Here is a 20035-nt window from a genome sequence, read left to right as displayed (position 1 = left end):
CCTCCATGCTTCTTGAGTCTGCCCTTCCCTCCACCCCCACGGCCACCCCCCACGTCCAGGTCCTCAGCATCCTTCACTTACTCCGTGGCCTTCTAAGCAGTCTCCTTCCCCAGTTTCTCCCTCTCCAATCTGTCCTCCACACAGCAGCCAGAGCGGTATTTCTACAGCACAATTCTGACCGTGCTGCTCCCCTGCTGAAAACCTTTAGTGCCTTCCTGGTGCCCTCAAGGTGAAGTGAAACCCCTGGCACTCAGGTTCCTCTGTGACTGGATCCCCGCCTAACCCTCTGGTCTTGTCTTGGGGCTCTCAATACCCCAACTCCAATGGCGCACAACACTCAACGCCCCTGAGCCACCTCTGCAGGTGCTACTTCCACCGAAAGGAGCTACCTCCCACCCCCTCTTTGTTCAACTAACGAATGCTCTGGAATTAGTCCAGAGGGGCTCGGCATCCCTTCTTGGAGGAGGCTTCTTGGCCCTCCAGGCCCCCAGCACCCTGGTGCTTTGCTTCCTCACAGATATGATCATGCCAGGTTGCAACAGCCTGCTAGGTCTGCCTGGCTCTCTCTCTCAGGACACGTACTCTTGGAACTTAGTCACCATGTTGTGAGGGAGCCCAGGCCACATGAAGAGGCCTCATGTGGTAGTCACAGCTGACAACCCCAGGTGGGCTCATAGCTGACTCTAGCATCAACTCCTAGACGTTAATGAATCAATCTTCAGAATTCAGGGGTTGGCAAACGTTTCCATAAAAGGCCAGAAAGTAAATATTTTTTGCTTTGTGGACATATGGTATCTATTGTATCTAGTTAACTCTGCCCTGGTACTATGAAAATAGCCAGAGACAATACACAAATGAATGAGCATGGCTGTGTCCCAATAAAACTCTATGTGAAAAAACAGGTGGTGGCTGCATCTGGCCACGGGCCATAGTTTGCCGACCCATTTGCTTTAAATGATTCTAGCTCCCAGCCTTCAAGTCTTCCATCTGAGGGCCCAGACATTCTGGAACAGACAAGCTGTTCCTGCTGTGCTCCTGTCTGAATTTCTGACTCACAAAAACTGTGAGCGATAATACATTAACTACTGTTTTAAGCCATTTGATTTTGGGGTAATTTAATATGCAGTAATAACTAGCTCATATATACACAAACCCTGTGTGCATGTGTTAGTTCACTCATTCATTCCACTGTGTGTTTATTTCCCAGGCATTCGATAAGAATCCACCATGTGTACAATCCAAGAGATGGCAGATGAACAAGACAAAGTTCCTGGCTCCACAGAGCTCAGACTACATCAATGCACTTCTAGCCCAAAATAACAGGTGTCATGATGGAAGAAGCAGAGAGCTTCCAGGAGCTGAGAAGGAACAACTAGGCCTGTGTAGGGGCTGGAGAGGGCTGGGAGGCTTTACCCAGGGGAGAGGTCTGAGCTGTGTCGGCTGGGGCATGGGGAGTAAGTGACACTTCAGGTAGAAGGGACGGCTAGCCAGACAGCCACGTGAGAGTGGCTGGAGAAGGAAGGGCAGGCACCAAGCCCTGTGTGGGGTCCCTGTGCTCGCAAGGTAAGTCTGGGGCTAGCCTCCAGGAAGGGTCAGATGTGGGTGCCCCATCCCACCACAAGTGTCTGATGCGGCGTTTCCCACCAACACACCCCTGTGTCATGTGGAGGGACCATGGTGCAGGCACAGATGCTAGCCACCCATACCTGGGACGTGGGCTCTGTGAGGGTCTTTAGCCCATATCCAGAAGCCTTGACCAAAGACGAGGCAGAGGCTAAGCAGCTGGGCCTCCTCTGAGAGGCTCCTGGGCCCTGGGGCGCCTGTCCAGCTGCTGGATATAGGAGCTCCTCAGTCACTTCAGCAAAGTGGACGGGTACAGGGAGGAGGGCAAAGAGGAGGACCAGGAACAGGAAATGGGGGCACAAGGCCAGGGCCCCTTGGAGGAGACCCCAGGGACCTGCAGTGCTGGGCTGGGGGAGCAGCCCTACCTGGGGTCTGGTAGTTGAGCCTCCGCATCTCCACGGGATCGGAGGAGTGGGCCAGCAAGGAGTCCTTCAGCCCAATTGACTGCTCATCCTTAGACGACGGGGAGTGGGTCCTTTTCCTGAAGAGGCAGGACGGTTGGTAAGAACCCGAGGTCCAGATGGAAGACAAGGACGCACGGTATGGCTAGCTGCCACAGAGCTCCTGAGTCCACAGCTCTGTCCCCCCCACCGCCCCACCCCCTCTTGGGGTCTCTGAGCATGGAGAAGCCAGGGACAGAGCAGCTTCAACATGGAAAACATGGGTGTGGGGGGGAGACAGCAGGAGTGGGGAGTGGACAGAGGGCCAGTGCAGCCAGGGAGGAAGGGGGTTGCGGAGGCTGGTGGCTCCTTCTGACAGAGGGCACTCCCGGGGAGTGGCTGCTGTCCCCAAGGCCGCCACAGCTGAGGCAGCAGGAGCCATCAGGAATAAACATGCAAACGACACATAAGACACGCCAACATCACAAAGAGCTGGGCCCCAGGCGTCAGGCTCTGGGTGTCACGGTCAATGCCCCCCGCGGCAGGGGAGGGACAAGGAAGGTATCACCCGAGCCAGGCAGAGTCCCCCCTCGCTGGCCTTAGCTCCCCTGTCTACAAGGACAGGGTCAGAGACAGACTATGGGGTCCAGCTGCTGATAAGCATCCAGGGGCCACTTCTGCTTGGTGGACATGGGTGTGTTTGGAGAGGAAGAACTAGTGTGAGTGTGCATGAGTGTGTAGCAGCACACACTTCCCCACTGCCCAGCAGCCAGTGCTCTTTGCACAAACACAAGACTCTGTCCCCTGCAGCACGCAGGTAATCTCAGAACTGGGAGCCTGGTGGAAGGCTCTGGCGAGCTCAGAGTCAGTCTGTGCACGCAGGGGAAGTACTGGAAGTTTGCGCTATGCCTGCGCCCTGGAGCAGGCATCCCCTGTGCAGGTACAAGTCCAGAGAGTGACAGAGCCCACCTCGGGGCCTGCTGAGCCGACGGGACAGCCACACACCAGGAGGCTTCCGGTCGAAGCACTGCCCCTCCCTGCTGGGCCAGAACTGTGTACAGGGATAAGAAGTGAAGGGGGAGGTGTGTGAAGAGAGAAGGAAGGACTCCTACCTTTCTTGTTTACTAGGTCCCGAAAGACAGGCAAGGATAGAAGAAAGGAATGGTCACTGTTTCCACCAAGCACTCAGGTCCTCTGGTGACAGGGGGGAACTATCTATGGTACCCACATGGCACTTACAGGGAGGGAAACCTCTCCTGCAGACACCAGGCCCCACACAAGAGTGGGAAGGAGGATGAGTGGGTGTGTGGGACACTCCTCACGTTCCCCACCCACAGGTCTCCATGGCCTGGACCAGCGAGCCTGACTCTATTCACCCTGGGAGGAAGGAGGCACTGCATCCAGCTCAGGGGTCAGGGGTGGGGCCTGGGGAGAGATGGGGCACAGGAACTCATACGTGGCGATGTGTTCAGACATACGGACCAGCACGCGCTCACTGACAGGCGTTCACTGATGCCTTGTGGGCTCAGCCTTGTGCTGGGTGCTGGAAACGCAGGCCCAGCGATGTGCCCAATGAAGCATCACTGGGGCAGTTGGGGGACGGTGTGGGGAAGAGGTGGGGGCCGAGAGAGCCTTGTGGGCACCAGAGCCTGGAAAGTAGCCTTGAAGGAAGAGACGGCAGCTGCTGGGTGGGCAGGGAGCAGGAAAACTGCAGAGTGGAGGGCACTGCTAGAGCCGGCCGGGGACTTGCACTAGTTCAGCGTGACGACGTCGGGAGTGAGCCAGGGGCCAGGCCAGCCAGGCATCTGATTGTCAGGTTACAGAAGTCCGGCTTTACCTTGGGAGCCACTAAAAAGTTTTATACTGAGGGTGACAAAGTAAAGTCTTTGGAAATAGCTCCCAGGCTGGGAGATGGATGGACAGGAAGGGGAGACTCCAAGAGCAGGTGGTTGCAACTACCCGAGAGAGAACTGAGGGGTGCTGTGTGCCAGGGCCCCAGCTACGCCTGCACATGCACTATCTTTGGGGAGCCCACCGAGAGAGAGAGGAGGAGCAGATCCAGCGACATTCACAATAGGACTCACGGGAGACCGTGAAGAGCAAGGGAGGAGGAAGGGTGACGGTGACACCCAGGTTTTCGGTTGGTAAAGAGGGTGGATGGGCCAGACCCTTGTGATAGGGACCATGAGGAGGAGGGCTGCAGGGAGGGTTCAAGACACACTGAGTCTGGGGCAGCTGTGGATGCTCCAGTCACAGCAGGGGCTCGATGAACATCTGCCAGGTGAAGGTCTGTGCGCATGTGGGCCTGCAGCTGGGGGTGGACCTCTCTAGGCCTAGGCAGGAGAGCGAGCCTGGGGAGTCATCTAGGAATGGTGGCAGAGGAAGTGCTGAAGACAGGAGACCAGGAGAGGGTGGTCTCTTGAAGCTGAGAGACAGACATGTTCACATCCATCGAAACACAGAGACAGATAGACAGACACGCCGGGGAAGCACGTGAACCAGCTCTCTGTGAAGCTTTAGCTGCTCATGACACCTAGGCTAACACACACACGTGCACACATACTGCCTCTGCTTTTCCTGGCTTCCCACTGGGCCCGGGGTGCAGGCCAGTGTGGCTGCCCCATGCACGCATGCACCACGCCCAGGGAGGGCCTGAGAGTCCAGGGGCAGGTGGCCGTCCTCTGGAGCCCTGAACGCAGAACTCACCTCTTGAACAGGAGAATGGCGATGACAATGAGGATGATGAGGATGACTGCCAGGACGGGACCCGTCACCCACAGCATCTCTGGCTCCTCCTGCTGCTGGGCGGGTGTCACCTGGACCACGATCTCGTCGGAGTAGGGGCTGGAGGCATAGCGCTTCTGCGGCCCAGTGAAGGAAGAGCAGGGACAGTGAGCTCAGCGTGAGATCCCCCACCCTCCGCCCAGCAAACCTGGAAAAAGGGCTCTGGGGCCGGGTTATGCTGGGCTGGGTGGGCCTGGTCTCCCAGACCCTAAGAGACTGACCTGAGCCTGGTCAGCTGACTGGGTCGTAGGGGCTGGTGTCTTAAGATCCCTAATGCAGGTCTGGGATCTCTGGGGCTGCCCCTGGCCTAAGATCTGGTGTTTGAAACTGGCCTGGTCTCGGGTCAGGCCTGGGGTGCTGAGAGCCCAGGGGGCTCAGGCAGACCTGGTCCACGGGCTCCTTCAGGGCGGCGAGCACAAAGCACTGGTAGCTCAGGTCTGGAGACAGGGGCCGGTTGTAGAAGCCCCGGTAGCTCTTCTTGTCTCCCAGGGTGAAGGTCTCGGGGAGCATCTCCACCTGTGCAGCCACATACGGCTTCAGCCGCTCTGCCTGCCGCCGTCGCCGCCGCTCCCCACCGCCCTGCTCGATGGCCTCCAGGAGCTGACAGAGCAAAGCACAGGAGTCACAGCAGCCTCGGAGCACACACCCCTGGGCTGAGAGGAGGCTCACCTTCCCTGTCAGGGGCCCGAGCTGGGCTTGGCCCACTGTACCCGCAGAATGATGCCAGACCCCAGACACAGCCTTGCTTCCTCCCTGCCAGCCCAGTAAGAACAGGTACCCACCTCTGGGTACCTGCCTTTCACCCCAATCAGATGGGCCTGGTTCCACACCGCTGAGAGAAGAGGACTCGGGATGCCAAAGGCCCTGGGGGTGCCACTCAGGCCCTCTGTGGCCTCTAGACCTCAAGACTCTCCAAAGTCTACACGGCTCAGGAGCCTCTAGACAACTCTGCTTCTTCCCACCCCAGGAGATCCTCTGTAAGCCCTCAGGAGTTCTCTGGAAACTCCCAGAGAGCCATCCCAGACTCCCTCTCCTCAGAGAGGGGCAGGCTGCTAGCCAGAGCAGCCAGAGTGATGCTACTGTGGGAGAGTCACTGGGGCCACAGCCAACCAGTAAGGGGCTGTCATTAGTGCCACCCTGTCCTGCCCCAGACACCTCGTCCAGCTCCAGCTCCTCGGGTGTGTTCCATCTCGGGGCCAGCATGCTCCCGCCCACACGGTCGATGGGCACCACCACGATGTAGAACCACCTGGGCGGGCAGAGCGGGAATCAGCTGTCATCACCATGCTCGTGTCGCCAGCCCTGCCCACCTCCCGAGGCCTCGTCTGCACACCTGACGAGTGAGAGGTCCTGCACGTGGGGCATGGAGAGGGTGAAGCGGCCGTCCTCCATGTAGGCAGAGGCAGGCAGCGGCTTGTGTGGTAGAAGGTCAGGGGCTGTGCGGATAGACACGAGGTGCTGCAGGCCCCCTGCGCTGCTGCCACGGTTCATCAGCACGAACGAGTACTCCGTGTTTGGCTGTAGGTCTGCGATCAGCTTCCGCATCGAGTGCCCGTCCACCTCCACGCTCTGCCCATTGTACAGAATCTGCAGGGGACGGGGGCAGGGAGTGCACTTGGGTGAGGCTCCCCATCACAGGCCTCCCACGAGCATGCACACACATCTAACCAGGATCCTGTGTCACAAACACCCACAAACGGGACTGGAATGATGCCCGCAGCAGGCCTGCATGTGTGCTGGGCTCTGCCGGCCGTGCCCTCACCCACCTTGAAGGGCACAGCTGACTTGTAGGAGTCAGGGACCTCCCAGCTGAGCAGCACAGATGTCTTCATTGCGGCTGCCACACGGAAGTTCTTGGCGAACACTGCAGAACATAAGGAGGGAGTCACCTCTGGCCACATAACTGGGGTGGGGTGAACGGGCCTGAGGGGCTTCTGTGCCAGGAAGAGACACTGGTCAGGGGTCGGGGGTTAGGAATGGCTGCAGAGAACCAGGTAGCCCCACTCCCACCCCTCTTCAAATCGCACACGTTCAGCTCTCAGCCCAAGCTCGTTGTCACGGTGAGCACCGGGCCAGAGCAGCTGCCACAGGACCCCTGGTCAGGATCTCCGGAAGTGCTGGAGCTCAGAGACACCAGGTCAGAGTGCCCAGAGGTCAGTGGGACCCGGTCATGAGAGGCATGTGGCTGCACGCCAGAGCGTAGTGGAACATGTTCACTAGAGGTCAGTAGGTCGTGGCCCCAAGAGATTAGCGTCGCACACCCGAGAAAAGTGAGGCAGTCAAAAGAGATCAGTAGGTCAAGGTCACAGGAGATTGAAGAGTCACACGGCAGAAATCAGGTCAAGGACAGCAGAGGTCAGGGGTCGCACACGGAGAACGTGGCACCCGTTTGCTAGAGGTTAGTGGTCACAGTCATGAGACTGGAGGGTCACACAGCAGCGGCTGGTGGAGCACAGTTGCCGTCGGTCAGTGGGTCAGGGAGAGCAGAGCTCCCCAGGCGCAGCCACGTGCCCACAGCACACACCTTGCTCCACAGGCATGGTCCGGGCCTGGATGCTGGGGCTGAGTGGGCCGGCGCCTTTGCTGGTGCGTGCGCGGACCCTGACGTCGTAAGTGGTGTCCGGCTTCAGGCCGGAGAGTGCAAGGCAGGTGTCGGCAGTGACGTTCTGCAGCTCCTGCTGGCTGTTGATGTCGCGGTACACCACAGTGTAGCTGGTGATGCGCCCGTTCCTCTCCGCCAGCACTGGGGGGTCCCAGGTCAGCTCCGTGGTGGAGGAGGTCAGCCCCAGCACACGCAGGTTTTGGGGGAAGCCGCTGGGCGCATCCTCAGGGGTTGTGATCTCCTTCTCGAACTCCTCACCTATGCCGGCCCGGTTCTTGGCAGCAAGCCGGAAGATGTAGGTGGCACCCTTGTGCAGGCCGGTGACCGTAAAGTGCTGGTCGTCCTTGCCAAAGTCTATGGTGTTGGGTCTTGCCTCATCGGCCCGGCGGTACTGCAGCCGGTAGCCCAGGAGCTCGCCAGGCAGCTCCTTGGGCGGGTGCCACTGGAGCAGAGCGGTGTGCATGGCCGTGGTGCTGACCATCATGGCGGGCCGGCCTGGGACTGAACAACCACGCACCGGGCTCTGGCACTGCCCTCCTTTCTGCCCCACCCTCGGCTCTGTCCTGACCCCTCACTCACCTGCCCCGGTCGTCGTGACAATTTTGGGTTTGCTGCGGGCCCCATCCCCCTTGGTGGTGTAGGCGGCAACAGTAATGGAGTAGGTGGTCTCTGGGGTTAGGCCACTGATGACGGTTTCCTAAGGGAGGAGGAGAGACCCATTCCCATCACAGGAGAGCAAGGAGAGGCCAGACCATGCCAGCCACCTCAGGACCTTAGTCGGGGGAAGGTCCCCAGGGCACACAAGGCCAGCGGTCCTGGGATGGTGGCTGTGCAATACTGGACTCTGCTGGAGGCAGGGCAGGCAGGTGGGACATGCGCCCAGGAGGAGCTCGCCCGTCCCAGGAGCCACACGTCTGGGGGAGACAGCTCATTCTTCCTTTCAGACAAGAACAAAGGGCCACGCTGTTCCTTCACTCCATTGTACTATGAATGACACCTTGTGAGGTCTGTGTACACACAACACAGAGGGCACAGAGCTCGCATGCATGGAGCACCTTGCACAGCTCTTGGCACGCACATGCATGAAGCCCACAGCTCCTCCTGTGTAAACAGATGGAGGGCCACCTGCAGGTACTAAGGCACGTGTGTGCACACACGCACCCAGAGGGGGGTGGAGGGGTGGGCCAAAGTGCTACCCAGCAGGACCCCACCTGACCCCCATCTAGGTACTGGCTGTGTGAACACCTTATGTTCTGCAATACCTCCTGAGACAGGGAGGAGAGACAGGAGGACAGGGAAGCCCCACTCTGGGGAATGCACTTCTCCACTGTCCCCGGTGATATCTGATAAGTCAGCCAGGGCAGTGTCCCCCAGCCTTGGCAGGCCCTGCCCACGCACCGATCTCTAGCCAAGGCATCATTTCCGGACATGCGGAGAAACACCACGGGAGGCCAAGCCACGCAACACAGAGGGAAGAGTGAGAAGAAGGGAGGGGACCACTGTCCAGTGGGAACAGAGCTGTCACCACCAACCCTGGTGTCCCTCCAGCTCTGAGCCTCAGGTGGGGCCACTGCAGCTGCCACCAACCCCTCAGAGGCCCCCTCCTGCCCCAGCTGGAAGGTCTCCCAGGGTTGGGGCTCCAGAATGCACCAATACTAGAACCCGGCTCCCCAGATTCCTCACCCAGCCTGGGCCCAGAAGCAGGTGATTTTTCACAGCAGGGATCAATAAGGCCTAACGATCAGGATTGGATTTAACTCCATCCCTGTCTGGCCAGAGCAGGGGCCAGGCCCTGGTCGATTCCAAACGGTAGCCTAAAATTGCTACTCGACAGGCGAGAAGGAAGGATTAGAGGAAGTGCCAATTGCGGCTCAGCTCCGTGCTCGCATCTAAACGCCAATTTTCTCTGGATGCGGCTGGTGCCCTGTGGATCTTGGTGGCTCAGGCTGAGAGGAAAGGCAGGGGAGGGGCGTGTCCCACGAGCCCAGCCCAACCACGTCTTGCCCGCGCTCGCACACCTGCTACTTACATAGTCCTCGGACTCCTCTGGCCGCCACTGACCGCAGGAGAGGGAGAGAAAGGGAGACAGGATGTGAAGGACTCTGGCCCAGAGGGGGCCTGGCTGGAGCAGGGGGCAGGTGAAGGGGGTGGGCCGCTGAAGTGCCCATGTGGGGAGCACTCCAGCACCACTCCCCATCCGAAGATCCCAGCCCCTGCCTCTCGGAGCCCAGATGTGTGTGGCAGGGCTGAGGGGAGGGAGACCTGGGGGGCAGACAGCCCGACGGGGGAGGGCTCCCTGACACTGAGGGATCAGAGCGCACCACCTGGAGGTGCTTGGAGGGAGAGACCACCAGATATGGGGGGTGGGCTTGACAGTTCAGGCAGAGGGTAGACACTGAGGGGTAAAGGGGTTGACTGTACACCCTGGTTTGCCTGGACAGTGCTGGCCTCTGCTGGCTGTCAGGGTATGATTATCCATGATGTCGCCTTTCACTCTCAAAAGTATCCCGGTTGGGATGACAGATTATACAGTTCCCCAGGAAGGCGTGGTGTCCCAGGAACAGCAAGAGCTGCATGGCAGGGGGGGGGCGGGGGGTGCCGGGCGGGCAGGCTGGCCAGCAAGGTGAAGGTGTGAGTGCCACGCTTGGAGCCTGGGTCCTGCCCCACAGGCTCAGGGGAAGCACTCAGACCCCGTGTCCTTCCTGGGGTGCCAGAGATCTCCTCAAGGTAGGAAGGTCTGTTTCAGGGCTGACAGTGTGACTACTTCTTGGTACACCATTCTTTAGGCCATAGTGCATGCAGGTGTACTAGTTGGACATGTGCAGCGAATGAGGTCTCCATTCTGTGGTCCTGTGGCACTGGAGGGCTGGGGGTTGGCCAGTGTCCCCGACAGAACAGGGAGATGGTCCACGACACCTCCAAGATAGAGGCACCAGGGGGTCCTCTGGCCCAACCACCCTTATAGTGCTGGTCTGGTCTCTGTCTACCGGCCTCAGGTCCTCCTGTTCTGGGAAGCTCTGTTGGAAAGTCCTTGCAAGGACCATGGGACTGAATATGGGAGGAGCCCATCGACAGATCCCTACCAGCCAAGGCCACTTTCTAGAGTGGGGCTGGACCCACCTCTGCTCTAGGTTCCTTGCCAGGGGGGAGACCCGTGCTGCCCAAGCCAGGCCCGGGCACAGAGGTCCTCACAGGGCACCTCTCCTGTGTCGCAGGCAGAGTGAGAGAGGAGAAGAGAAAGACAAAGTGGGTGAAACAAAATGGAGGGAGAGGATGGAAGGCAGCAGAGCAAAGGAGAGAGGAGAGGAGAGAATGAGACAGATGAAAACACCATCAGTGGAGGGAGAGACAGGAACACAGAGAGGAAGGAGGAACAGAGACAACGAGACAGGGGCAGAACAGGGGGAGATGCAGTCAGAGGCTGTGAGGGAGGCAAACCTAAGGAGACACACTTAACAGGAGACAGGTCTGGCTACACACGTCGGGGGCACGTACCCCACGGTCCTGTCAGAGCTGATGTGGGCCCTGGGCTGAGCAGATGGTGCTGCTGGTGAAGAAGGACAGGCTGTGGTGTCCTTGACAGGGCGCTCAGGGGACAGCTGGGCCCTGTGGCCAGGCTGGGGACCAGGCCCCATCTGCTCTCCTGCCACCCTGGAGCAGAATGACCCAGTCCCAAGGGGCTGCACGGGCAGGCCCTCCATCTGCAATCAGCTTCCCTGGAGCCTGGGCTCGTGTTTACCCCCCATCACAGGATGTCTGAGGCCAAGAGGGCCGTGTCCCTCATCCTATTGGCCCAGCTCTCTTCAAACCACCCGGGACCAGAAGGGGGCACCCTAAGTGGTTCCTCTGGAACTCCCCTGGCTGCAGCTGTGCTGCTGCCCCCTAGGATGAGGGGGGCAGTAGGGAGCCCATTCCTGGGATGTTTCTGGGTGGGTGTGTCTGCTGAGCCCCCACGAGGAGCCCTCGACCTGGCCCAGGAATGCAGGCGGGTACACCCACCTCCTCCACCCCATTTTTTCAGCACTGGGCAGGCTGAGAGGAGGAAGATGGAACCTCTGGGCAGAAAGGAATTTTGCTTCAGAGTGCTGAGCCCAGCCAGAGGCACAAAGGCCCTGCCTTTGTGTGGCTGAGTCCACCCCTAAGCACAGCATGCAGAACATGGGGTACGTGCTTGTACCTCAGATCCCAGCCCAGGTAGGGGTGAAAAGCTGGATGGGGAGGGTGTGTGGGTTCTGGAGGGAATCTGGGCTCCTCCTAGGGCTGGCTCAGTGCTACCTCCTATGGATCCCCCCAAGGCCCTGATTCTGGATAGGGAGACCTTCAGAGCAGACCACACCAGGTATCATGATTTATCAGCAGAATATTTTGGGAAGAATTCGCAATAGCAATTATAGCCCCTGCCCAGGAGTCCAGAGACTTGGCTTCTTATCTAAGCTCAGATATCCACTTACTGGAAAATTCTGGAGCACTCACATAACCTCCCAGTATCCCAGGTTCTTCATCTGAATAGCAAACCAGTGCTCAAACCCCAGGGACCTCACCCCAAGCTCACAGGCAGAATCACCGTCCTTGGAGGACAGAAGCACACAGAGGGAGATTTAAGGTTGGCTGGCCCAGACCTTGAAAGTAACATCAGGGGCTGAGCCATCCTCCTGGGGGGCAGGCGCAGAGCAACACCCCAGCTTGGCCCTTCACAGAACTCTGCAACTGCCAAGAGCCAAGTGGGGGCAGGCAACAGCCCAGGAGTCTCTCCTTGCCCTGGCTGTGGGAGGAGTGGCTGTGCAGCCCAGCTCTGTTGAGGAGGCACAGCCTAACTGACAGTGAATGTGTTTCCTGCAAACCACAAAGGAGGGCTTGGGGTACTGAAGCCTGGGCAGGGGGTGACAATGGAGGCCTGGGTCTGCGCAGACAGAGCTCCTCACTGGTAGTGCTGGCGGCTGAACCACAGAGGTGACTGCCACACTGGGACTGTCACCAGGGCAGATGTTGCTGGCAGGGCCTGGCTTGGCACAGCTCAGGCAGACCCAAGACAGAGGAGGGAGTATTCCTGGAACCTGGCCCTAACTTCGGTCTCAGTGCCTCCCAAGCCCGACGCAGCAGGATGTCTCCGTGTGACAGTCCCTCTGAGGGCAGGCAGGGAAGGGGAGCAAACCTGGGCTCCAAGGAGGAAGCAGGGTGTGCTGGTCTCACCCACCGTCCCACCCCTCCACCTCCCAGTGGCGAACCTGGGCCTCGGCCAGCATGACATCTTGGATGATGGGGGGCCCACGGGGCTCGCCATTCTCCAGCCGCACATAGGTGACCTGGTAGCCGCGGATCTGGCCGTGCTGCTTGCTGGAGACGGGCAGCTTCCAGGAGACACGCACAGCAGTGGAGTTCAGCGGCTCCACCTCCACCTTCCGCGGTGGCCCGCTGGGCACTGGGGGCCAGGGAGAGGAGGAAGTTAGGCCTGGTGGTGTGAAGCCCGGCTCAGGTGGGCACAGCACGCTCCAGGGCCTTGCTTTTGCCCCCCACTGCCCCAGGAAAGGCCCTGATGTGGTTTCCTTAGACTGTCTGTCCCTGGAAAGGAACATGGAAGGTTCCCTCTGCCTGGCAGAGGGAAGAGCCCAGGACCGGCACTGCTGACCCCTCTGGCCCAGAGCTACCTCACTTGGTACGGAGGGGAGAGGTGGGGCACCAGGCCTTCAACCACCCTAAAGTCAGCACAACCTGTCCTGTCTCCTCCTAGGCCCCCAGATCATGCCCAAGTCTAGCCAAGGCAGAGTCTCACTGATTCTGTTTTGAGTGTCTCTTGCACCACTCTTCCCAGTCTCGACCTCCCAAATCTTAGGTGGGGCTGCTGCTTCTGCCTTAGCCTCTTAAGGCTCCAGCTGCCTTGGAGACACTCTCAAAGGCTGGGATTTAGGCACAGACTGTCCCACAGCTAGATCTCCCCAGTCTGGGCCATTAAGCCTACACGAGGAAGACGAGTCCCTCTGGGCTTACGGGAGGCAAAGGCCCTGGAGTGCGAGGCAGGTGGTGTCTGAGTGGGGTGACTCCCCTCCCACTCCTCCCCTTGGCGCTGCCGCCTACCGTCCTCATCGGTGCGCACCAGCACCGGGCTGCTCTCGGGGCCGGGGCCCACGTCTGTGTGCGCCCGCACCCACACCCGGTACTCCGTCCACTTCTCCAGGCCCACCAGGTCCCAGCTGGAGTGCTCGCGGCTGATGCCGTCCACCACATGCCGCCCGAGGTCCTCGCCGTCCACCGCCTCGTAGGCCACCGAGTACTGGGTGATGACGCCGTTGCGGCTGTCAGCTGGCGGCGGGACCCAACTTACCCGGACTGTGGTGGAGCCCACGCTCACGCACGTCACCTTCTGGGGAGGGGCGGAGGGGGCTGGGGAAGACAAATGGGGGAAGCAGGCAGATGGAGGGGTCACAAGCTCAGCGACCAGTCACAGAGGACGGGACACTCACCCAGGCAGGCTGCTCCCCAAGTACAGAAGGGCTCAGAAGGGCTATCCCAGGGCCATCCAGGCAGGCTACCGCCGCTGCCGCCACAGCCCGCTCCCTCTGGAACACACACACACACACACACACACACACACACACACACACACACACACACACACACACAGTCTCCCACACACATACGGTATCTCTGACATATACGGGGCCCTGACACAGTGCCTCACACACACAAGACATATGCTGTCTTGCACAAAACACACGTGGGATCAGATACACACAAGCACGGCACCATGTCACCCCCACTGCCACCCCCCAGTCACACACATGATCACACAAGGAGAAATTCTCCAGCTGCTGTGCCCACAGCTCTTCTCTTCTCAGGACAAGTGGCCCCACTGGCTCTTCTGGTGCAAGGCTGCCTTGGCCTCTGCCTGCCTGGATGGGGTATCTGGGCCTGAGCCTCAGGGAACCAGACTGGAGGCCACTGGCCCCGGGATAGCTTGGAGAAAAGTACCCGGGAGAGGTGCTCTCACTCAACAGGTTCCTTCGGGGTTAGGAGGCAGGTCTGTGTCCCCCTCGTTCCCAGGTCCCCCTATTCCTGCTGAGGATTCTGCTGCCATTCCATGGGCTTCCTCACCATCTTGAGTTCTGCTGCCACCCCCGCCTGGGTGACCAGCAGCCCCCTCAACCCAGTGGCCCCTGAGCCCCTCACCTCCAAGGCTTTCTCCTCCCCTGCACTGCTATGATCATGCCTAGATAATGCCACCAGTGGGGACGGCCCTACCTCCCAAACTGGCCTCCAACATCCCCTCACAGACCCTCACCCTTGTCCCAGCTCAGCTGCTCAAGGCCCCCAGCACTGCGCCTGCTCTTCACCCCCTGGGGACCTCCAACCACCGACCTACCATCCTTACGGCCCTCCATGTTCAGCTCAGACACCAAAGTCCACCATCTCACCACTCTTACCAATATCCCCAACTCCCTCGCCGCCGCCTCATTCACGCTGTTGCCCAGCTTGCACCAAGCTCTGAGCGGACCCAACTCTCCGCCTGCTCCAAGGCAGCACTGGGGCAGGTAGAGACCAGTCACCTGGCCAGGCAGGCTACCACCCTCTGAACACCCCCCATGGCCTCACCTGGGCCCTCCATGTTGCCTGCTGGTCTCTTTCTCTGCCTAGCTCGCTCGGCCACGTTACACAGAATGCCTTCAACCTCCTCCCTGCTCCTCAAACCTCCAGCTCCCGTCGCCTCCCTTCCTCTCAGCACATGATCCTGTCTCCTGCTTTGCAGAGAAAACCGAAGACTCCCAACAGCAGCTCCCTCCACCTCTTGCTACCCAACTCACCAACCAACCTATTTGCATTGATTCTCTCCTTCCTCTCCAAGAACAGAGAGATGTGCCCTCCTGTCCAAGGCCAATCTCTCCCACCACTGTGCTCTGCCTTCTTCCCGCACCTCCTGAGCCTCGAATTATCCTTCTTTTCTCCATGTTTTCTGCTTCTCCCTACTGACTCGTTCCCAATTGCATTTAAACATACTCAAGATTTTCCCATCAGAAAAGACAGATCCTGTCCCCAGCACCCCCATCCCAGCCACAGTGGTCCCCTCCCTCCCAGCAAAACTCCTAGCCTCTGAGTCCTCTGTCTCCACTTCCTCACCTTCCACACGCGCCTCGTGAAATCCAATCAACTTCAGTCTCAAAACTCCTGTCCAGGTCCACTCGTCCACGTTACTAGATCCAACGACACTCTTGCGTTCCTCGGGCCCTCACCACTCAGCAGCAGCATCTGGTCTGCTTGAAACTCTCTTCTTCCAACCTCCAAGACACTCCCCTCTCCTGGGTTTCCTCCCATCCGTGGGCATCATTCTCAGGGTCCTCCACCTCCAGCTCAGGCCCTGGACTCCGGCAGCCTGCCAGGTGTCACCATCGGGATGGCACACAGCGTCCCGAGCCTGGGTGCCCGCCTCTGTTTCCTGTCATACTCTAGGGAGCGGCACCGCCTTCCTCCCAGGTCTACACACCAGAAACAAGATTCACCTGCTGCTTCCCTCTCCCTCAGCCCCCCACACCTCATCTGTCACCAAGTCCTGGCTAGTCGGCCTCCCAGACAGCTCTCAAATCCACCACTGCCATCTCATCTGAGCCACCATCTTTGCCTGGACTGCTGCAAATCCTCCTATCTGGTCTCTGGCGTCCCGTAGGGCTGCCCTGCGCATCCTCACACAGCAGCCTGTCAGCCCTCCTGCCTGTCCTCTGGCCCGGAGGCCCTGACTGCAGGGATCTGGCAACTGCTCCAGGCACTCTGGCCCGCTGTTCGCCCCTGCCCACAACCAACTGCCTTCCCACTCCAGGGCCTTTGCACAAGCTGACCTCTGCCTGAGGCCTCCGTGTCACCCAAAGAGGCCCTCCTCAATCCCTCAGACCAGATATGGCTCCTGTCCCATCATCTCTCCACTGTTTGCCTCCTCCCCAGCACTTTACACAAATGTAATTAAAAGCTCATTTGGATAATTGTGGGTTTAATGGCTGTCTGCCCCACTAGACTAGGATCCCCACAAGCTGAGGGCACGTCAGGGTTGTGATGCCCGCCCTGCACTGTGCACGGGGCCTGGCACCCAGCAAGAGCACAGTAGATGGTTGTAGAATGAGTCTATGAACATCAGGGGCACACACAGACAGGCCTCCTGATGTCACTGGCATATGCTAGGGCATGAGGACAATGGCCCATGTCACAGGGACTGCCTCACAGACTCTGCTGTATTTAAGGTCATCACATGTGCTCATTGTCTCGATGCCAAGATCCCATCCAGCCACATACCCACAGCCCTGTTATCACATAGAACCTCATGGACAGTGGCCTGCTGTGGCTGTGTGACCAGACACCCTGTGGTCTCAGGGTCTGTCATCGGGAGAGCTGCTACAGAGGCCCAGAGACTGGGTCACAGGTCACTCACCCAGAGACACACTCACTGAGTCCCAATCCTAAGAACAGCCTTACAGATCCAATCACAGGGGCACACGAGACACTCACTGCACACATGTACAGGTGCTGCAGGGCCAGGCGGTCAGACGTGGGCATACACACGCTCACAGCATCAGAGACTCACATGCAGAAATTCAGTAACACACAACGCCACAAAGGTGTCACACAGATGGCTTCGCAGATGGTCCCACACACGGATGGCCGTGTAGTCCCAATGCAGGCACGTGGACATGCTCAGTCACAGAGTGTCACTCTCACAGACGTGTCCCCATGTGCAGTTGGCTCAGTGTGATTACACGGCCCACACATACTTCTCATGGTGGGGGGCAGGAGGCAGGGAATATGCGTGATATGGGAGATGAGAAGTGGGGATACAGTAGGAAGGACGGCCACCAAAGCAGGTGTGGGACATGGCGAGCATGGTGGTTCCACCACTGAAGACGGCCCAGTCAGCAATTGTGACCAGCACAGGGTGGGAGGGAAGAAGGAGATGAGTGACAGACACAGCACTTACCTGGATGGGGGAGGGGGGTGCGTGGGGGAGGGGCAGGAGTCGGGCAGGGAGCAGTGAGGGCAGCAGCTGTCTGGACACAGACTAGTGGGCACTTACCTGTCCCTCTCTTGGAGTCCAGACCGAGAGCCCAGACTAGAATCCAGTCTAGGGCCCAGCAGACCTGACCAGCTGCCTGGTCAAGGAGGAAAGGTGTGTGTGTCTGTGTCCCAGCCCAGCTGTAGCAGGCAGTGGCCTCAGGAGATACTTACTGGACTGTGCCGTGCGGGCCTCAATGGTGGCGGTGAAGACACCCACCCCCATCTCGGAGCGGGCAGCCAGCTGGAAGCGGTATAGTGTGTCAGGCTTCAGGTCCTCTAGGGTGTAGGAGGAGGTGGGGTCGAAGGTCACCTTGTGCTGGAAAAGCAGGGAGCACTCACTGACTGCTCTGACCTGAAAGGTCACTCAGAGGCTATTCCCCAACAGGGGCTGCAACTGACCCCTCTAGACCCACTGTGGCTCCAGAGCTGGATCCATGCCACATGGCCACCTGGACCACACAAGAGACGCATGGCCCAACCTTTGCCACAGGTGCCTCACAGACCACAGGGCCATGGAACATCTGGGATACAGGGTCCCAGGGGAACTTTAGGGTTCTGCTGCTGCCACATAAACCACAGGGCCTGGGACACCCAAGGATACACCTACGGACTCTGCCCCTGGCACAGAGGTGACAAAGCCTACAGAACCATACAGGCCATGTGAGCTGCAAAGCCAAGAAGAACCCTAGGGGCTGTGCCCACACGACCACACAAATGTAGAAAAGCCTGCCTGGGTGAGCCCACCACAGACCCTTAGGCATCAGGACAAGCCCTCCTCCCTTCCGTCCCTGCTGGGCACTCACCTGCTGGCCTTCGTCCTCTGCAGCCCAGTACACCAGCTCATACTTGATGATCCGCTCCTGCGGGGGCAGCAGCCATGAGAGCTGGATCCTGGTGTCTGACTCTGCCTCGGCCTGGAAGTCCGCGGGCTGGGCAGGCACTGCAACAGCCCCAGGTGCCGTCAGCCTCACCAGACCCTCTAGAGGCCAGAGGCACCCGGGGAGAGGCGGCAGGGGACGGCAGATCCTCACCCCCACACCTTTGTCCTGCATCCCAAGTGACTACATGTCTGTGGAAGACAGGCCTTCATCCTCCCAGCGCTCCCAAGCTCACGGCCTGAGGGGGAGGCACTGCCACAGCCTGGCCCGCCCCAGCCCTGCCGCGGCTGTCCAGCCAGCATGCCACCTGCACCTACCTCCCTGCTGCGTCTTGACCTGGATGGTGGGGCTGGGTGGGCCGTCACCCACGGCGGTGAAGGCCAGTACGCGCAGACTGTAGGTGATGCCGGGCAGCAGGCTGCCCACGGTGGTGAGGAGCCCCGCGTCTGTGTTATGCTTGTGCCAGGCGCTCAGAGGGCGGCGGGAGTCAGGAGTATAGTAGACTCGGTAGCCCCGCACCAGGCCATTGGGCTCCTCAGGAGGCTCCCACTGCACCAGCATGGTGCTGGCGCTCAGCATGCGTGCCTGCACGCGGCGTGGTGGGCTGGAGGGCGCCTGCTCCCCGGTGCGCGCCCGCACTGCCTCACTGGGCGGCCCTCGCCCGATGCTGTTCACCGCCAGCACGCGGAAGGCGTACTCCGAGAAAGGACTGAGGCCACCAATGCTGTAGCGGGTGGTGGCCACGCCGTCCACCTCCTGGAAGGGGCCCTCCAAACCCGCTGCACGGTACTGGATGCCGTAGTAGGACACAGGCTCCGAGTTCCCAGAGTCCCATGTCAGGGTGACACTGGTGGCAGTTGTCTCTGTCACCACAAGGTCAATCGGAGGCTTTGGCAGAGCTGGGGACAAAGTGGAAGGCTCAGGGCTGTCCGAGGTCACGACTCCAGGAGACAACCCTGCCCTTGGGGTCATCCAACCAGAACGTGGTTGACCCCACAGCCCACCTTGAAGAACAGGCTGGAAAGCTCACGGTGACCTCTGAGGGAACCTAGTGGGGGATGGTGACCAGGCCTGTTGGTGCCCCCAAGGGCCTTGGGTCACCTAGTGTCTACCCACGTCACTTCTAGAACTCACTGGATCCTCACTAGCAACAGACCCAGAGGTGCCATGGCCTGCCCAGGCCCCATGCAGACGGAAAGCACACAGGCTGGGTAGCAGAGATCTGCCTCTGCAGGTGTCTGCGCCCCCATGCTGGCGAGTATGTGTGATGGGAGCAGGAAGGGATTGGTATTTTCTAAGGGAAGGTCCCTGGATTTTATTTTATTTTACTTTACTTTTTACTTTATTCTATTTATTTATTTATTTATGTATGTATGTATTTGTGAGGAAGATCAGCTCTGAGCTAACATCCATGCCAACCCTCCTCTGTTTGCTGAGGAAGACTGGCCCTGGGCTAACATCCGTGCCCATCTTCCTCTACTTTATATGGGACACCACCACAGCATGGCCTGACAAGCGGTGCACTGGTGCGCACCCAGGATCCGAACCCGGGCCACCAGCAGCGAAGGGCGCGCACTTAACCGCTACGCCACGGGGCCGGCCCTAGGCCCCTGGATTTTAGAAAGAGTGATGGGGCTGCTGGCCCCACGGACCCTGTGGCTTGGCTCAAATCGAAGGTGGAGAAGTCCTAGGTCCACAGCCAATCATTCATCAAATAATTATTGAGTGCCTACCAAGCGCTA

The 20035-nt window shown here is 59.4% G+C and overlaps 1 protein-coding gene across 2 annotated transcripts in view; it reads right to left on the bottom strand.

The window, feature by feature from the left end:
• PTPRF (protein tyrosine phosphatase receptor type F) overlaps positions 1-20035 on the bottom strand; it is a 78724-nt gene that overhangs the window by 11402 nt on the left and 47287 nt on the right. Inside the window, exons 8-21 of one of the 2 annotated variants that reach the window (XM_058552160.1) lie at positions 18611-19192; positions 18219-18355; positions 17587-17731; positions 13462-13767; positions 12615-12808; positions 9419-9445; positions 7969-8086; positions 7312-7890; positions 6554-6651; positions 6121-6374; positions 5943-6036; positions 5172-5387; positions 4710-4864; positions 1989-2104 (exon numbers count right to left, since the gene is read on the bottom strand). In XM_058552160.1, coding sequence (XP_058408143.1) covers positions 1989-2104; positions 4710-4864; positions 5172-5387; positions 5943-6036; positions 6121-6374; positions 6554-6651; positions 7312-7890; positions 7969-8086; positions 9419-9445; positions 12615-12808; positions 13462-13767; positions 17587-17731; positions 18219-18355; positions 18611-19192 — 3021 coding nt within the window. The remainder of the gene's footprint in view (positions 1-1988; positions 2105-4709; positions 4865-5171; positions 5388-5942; positions 6037-6120; positions 6375-6553; positions 6652-7311; positions 7891-7968; positions 8087-9418; positions 9446-12614; positions 12809-13461; positions 13768-17586; positions 17732-18218; positions 18356-18610; positions 19193-20035) is intronic. The other variant, XM_058552162.1, reaches the window with a different exon arrangement.

This window comes from Diceros bicornis, chromosome 13, assembly GCF_020826845.1.
Source record: "Diceros bicornis minor isolate mBicDic1 chromosome 13, mDicBic1.mat.cur, whole genome shotgun sequence".
Classification (NCBI taxonomy): domain Eukaryota; kingdom Metazoa; phylum Chordata; class Mammalia; order Perissodactyla; family Rhinocerotidae; genus Diceros; species Diceros bicornis.
Note: the sequence above shows the minus strand (reverse complement) of the source record. Positions and strands in the feature narration are given on the sequence as shown.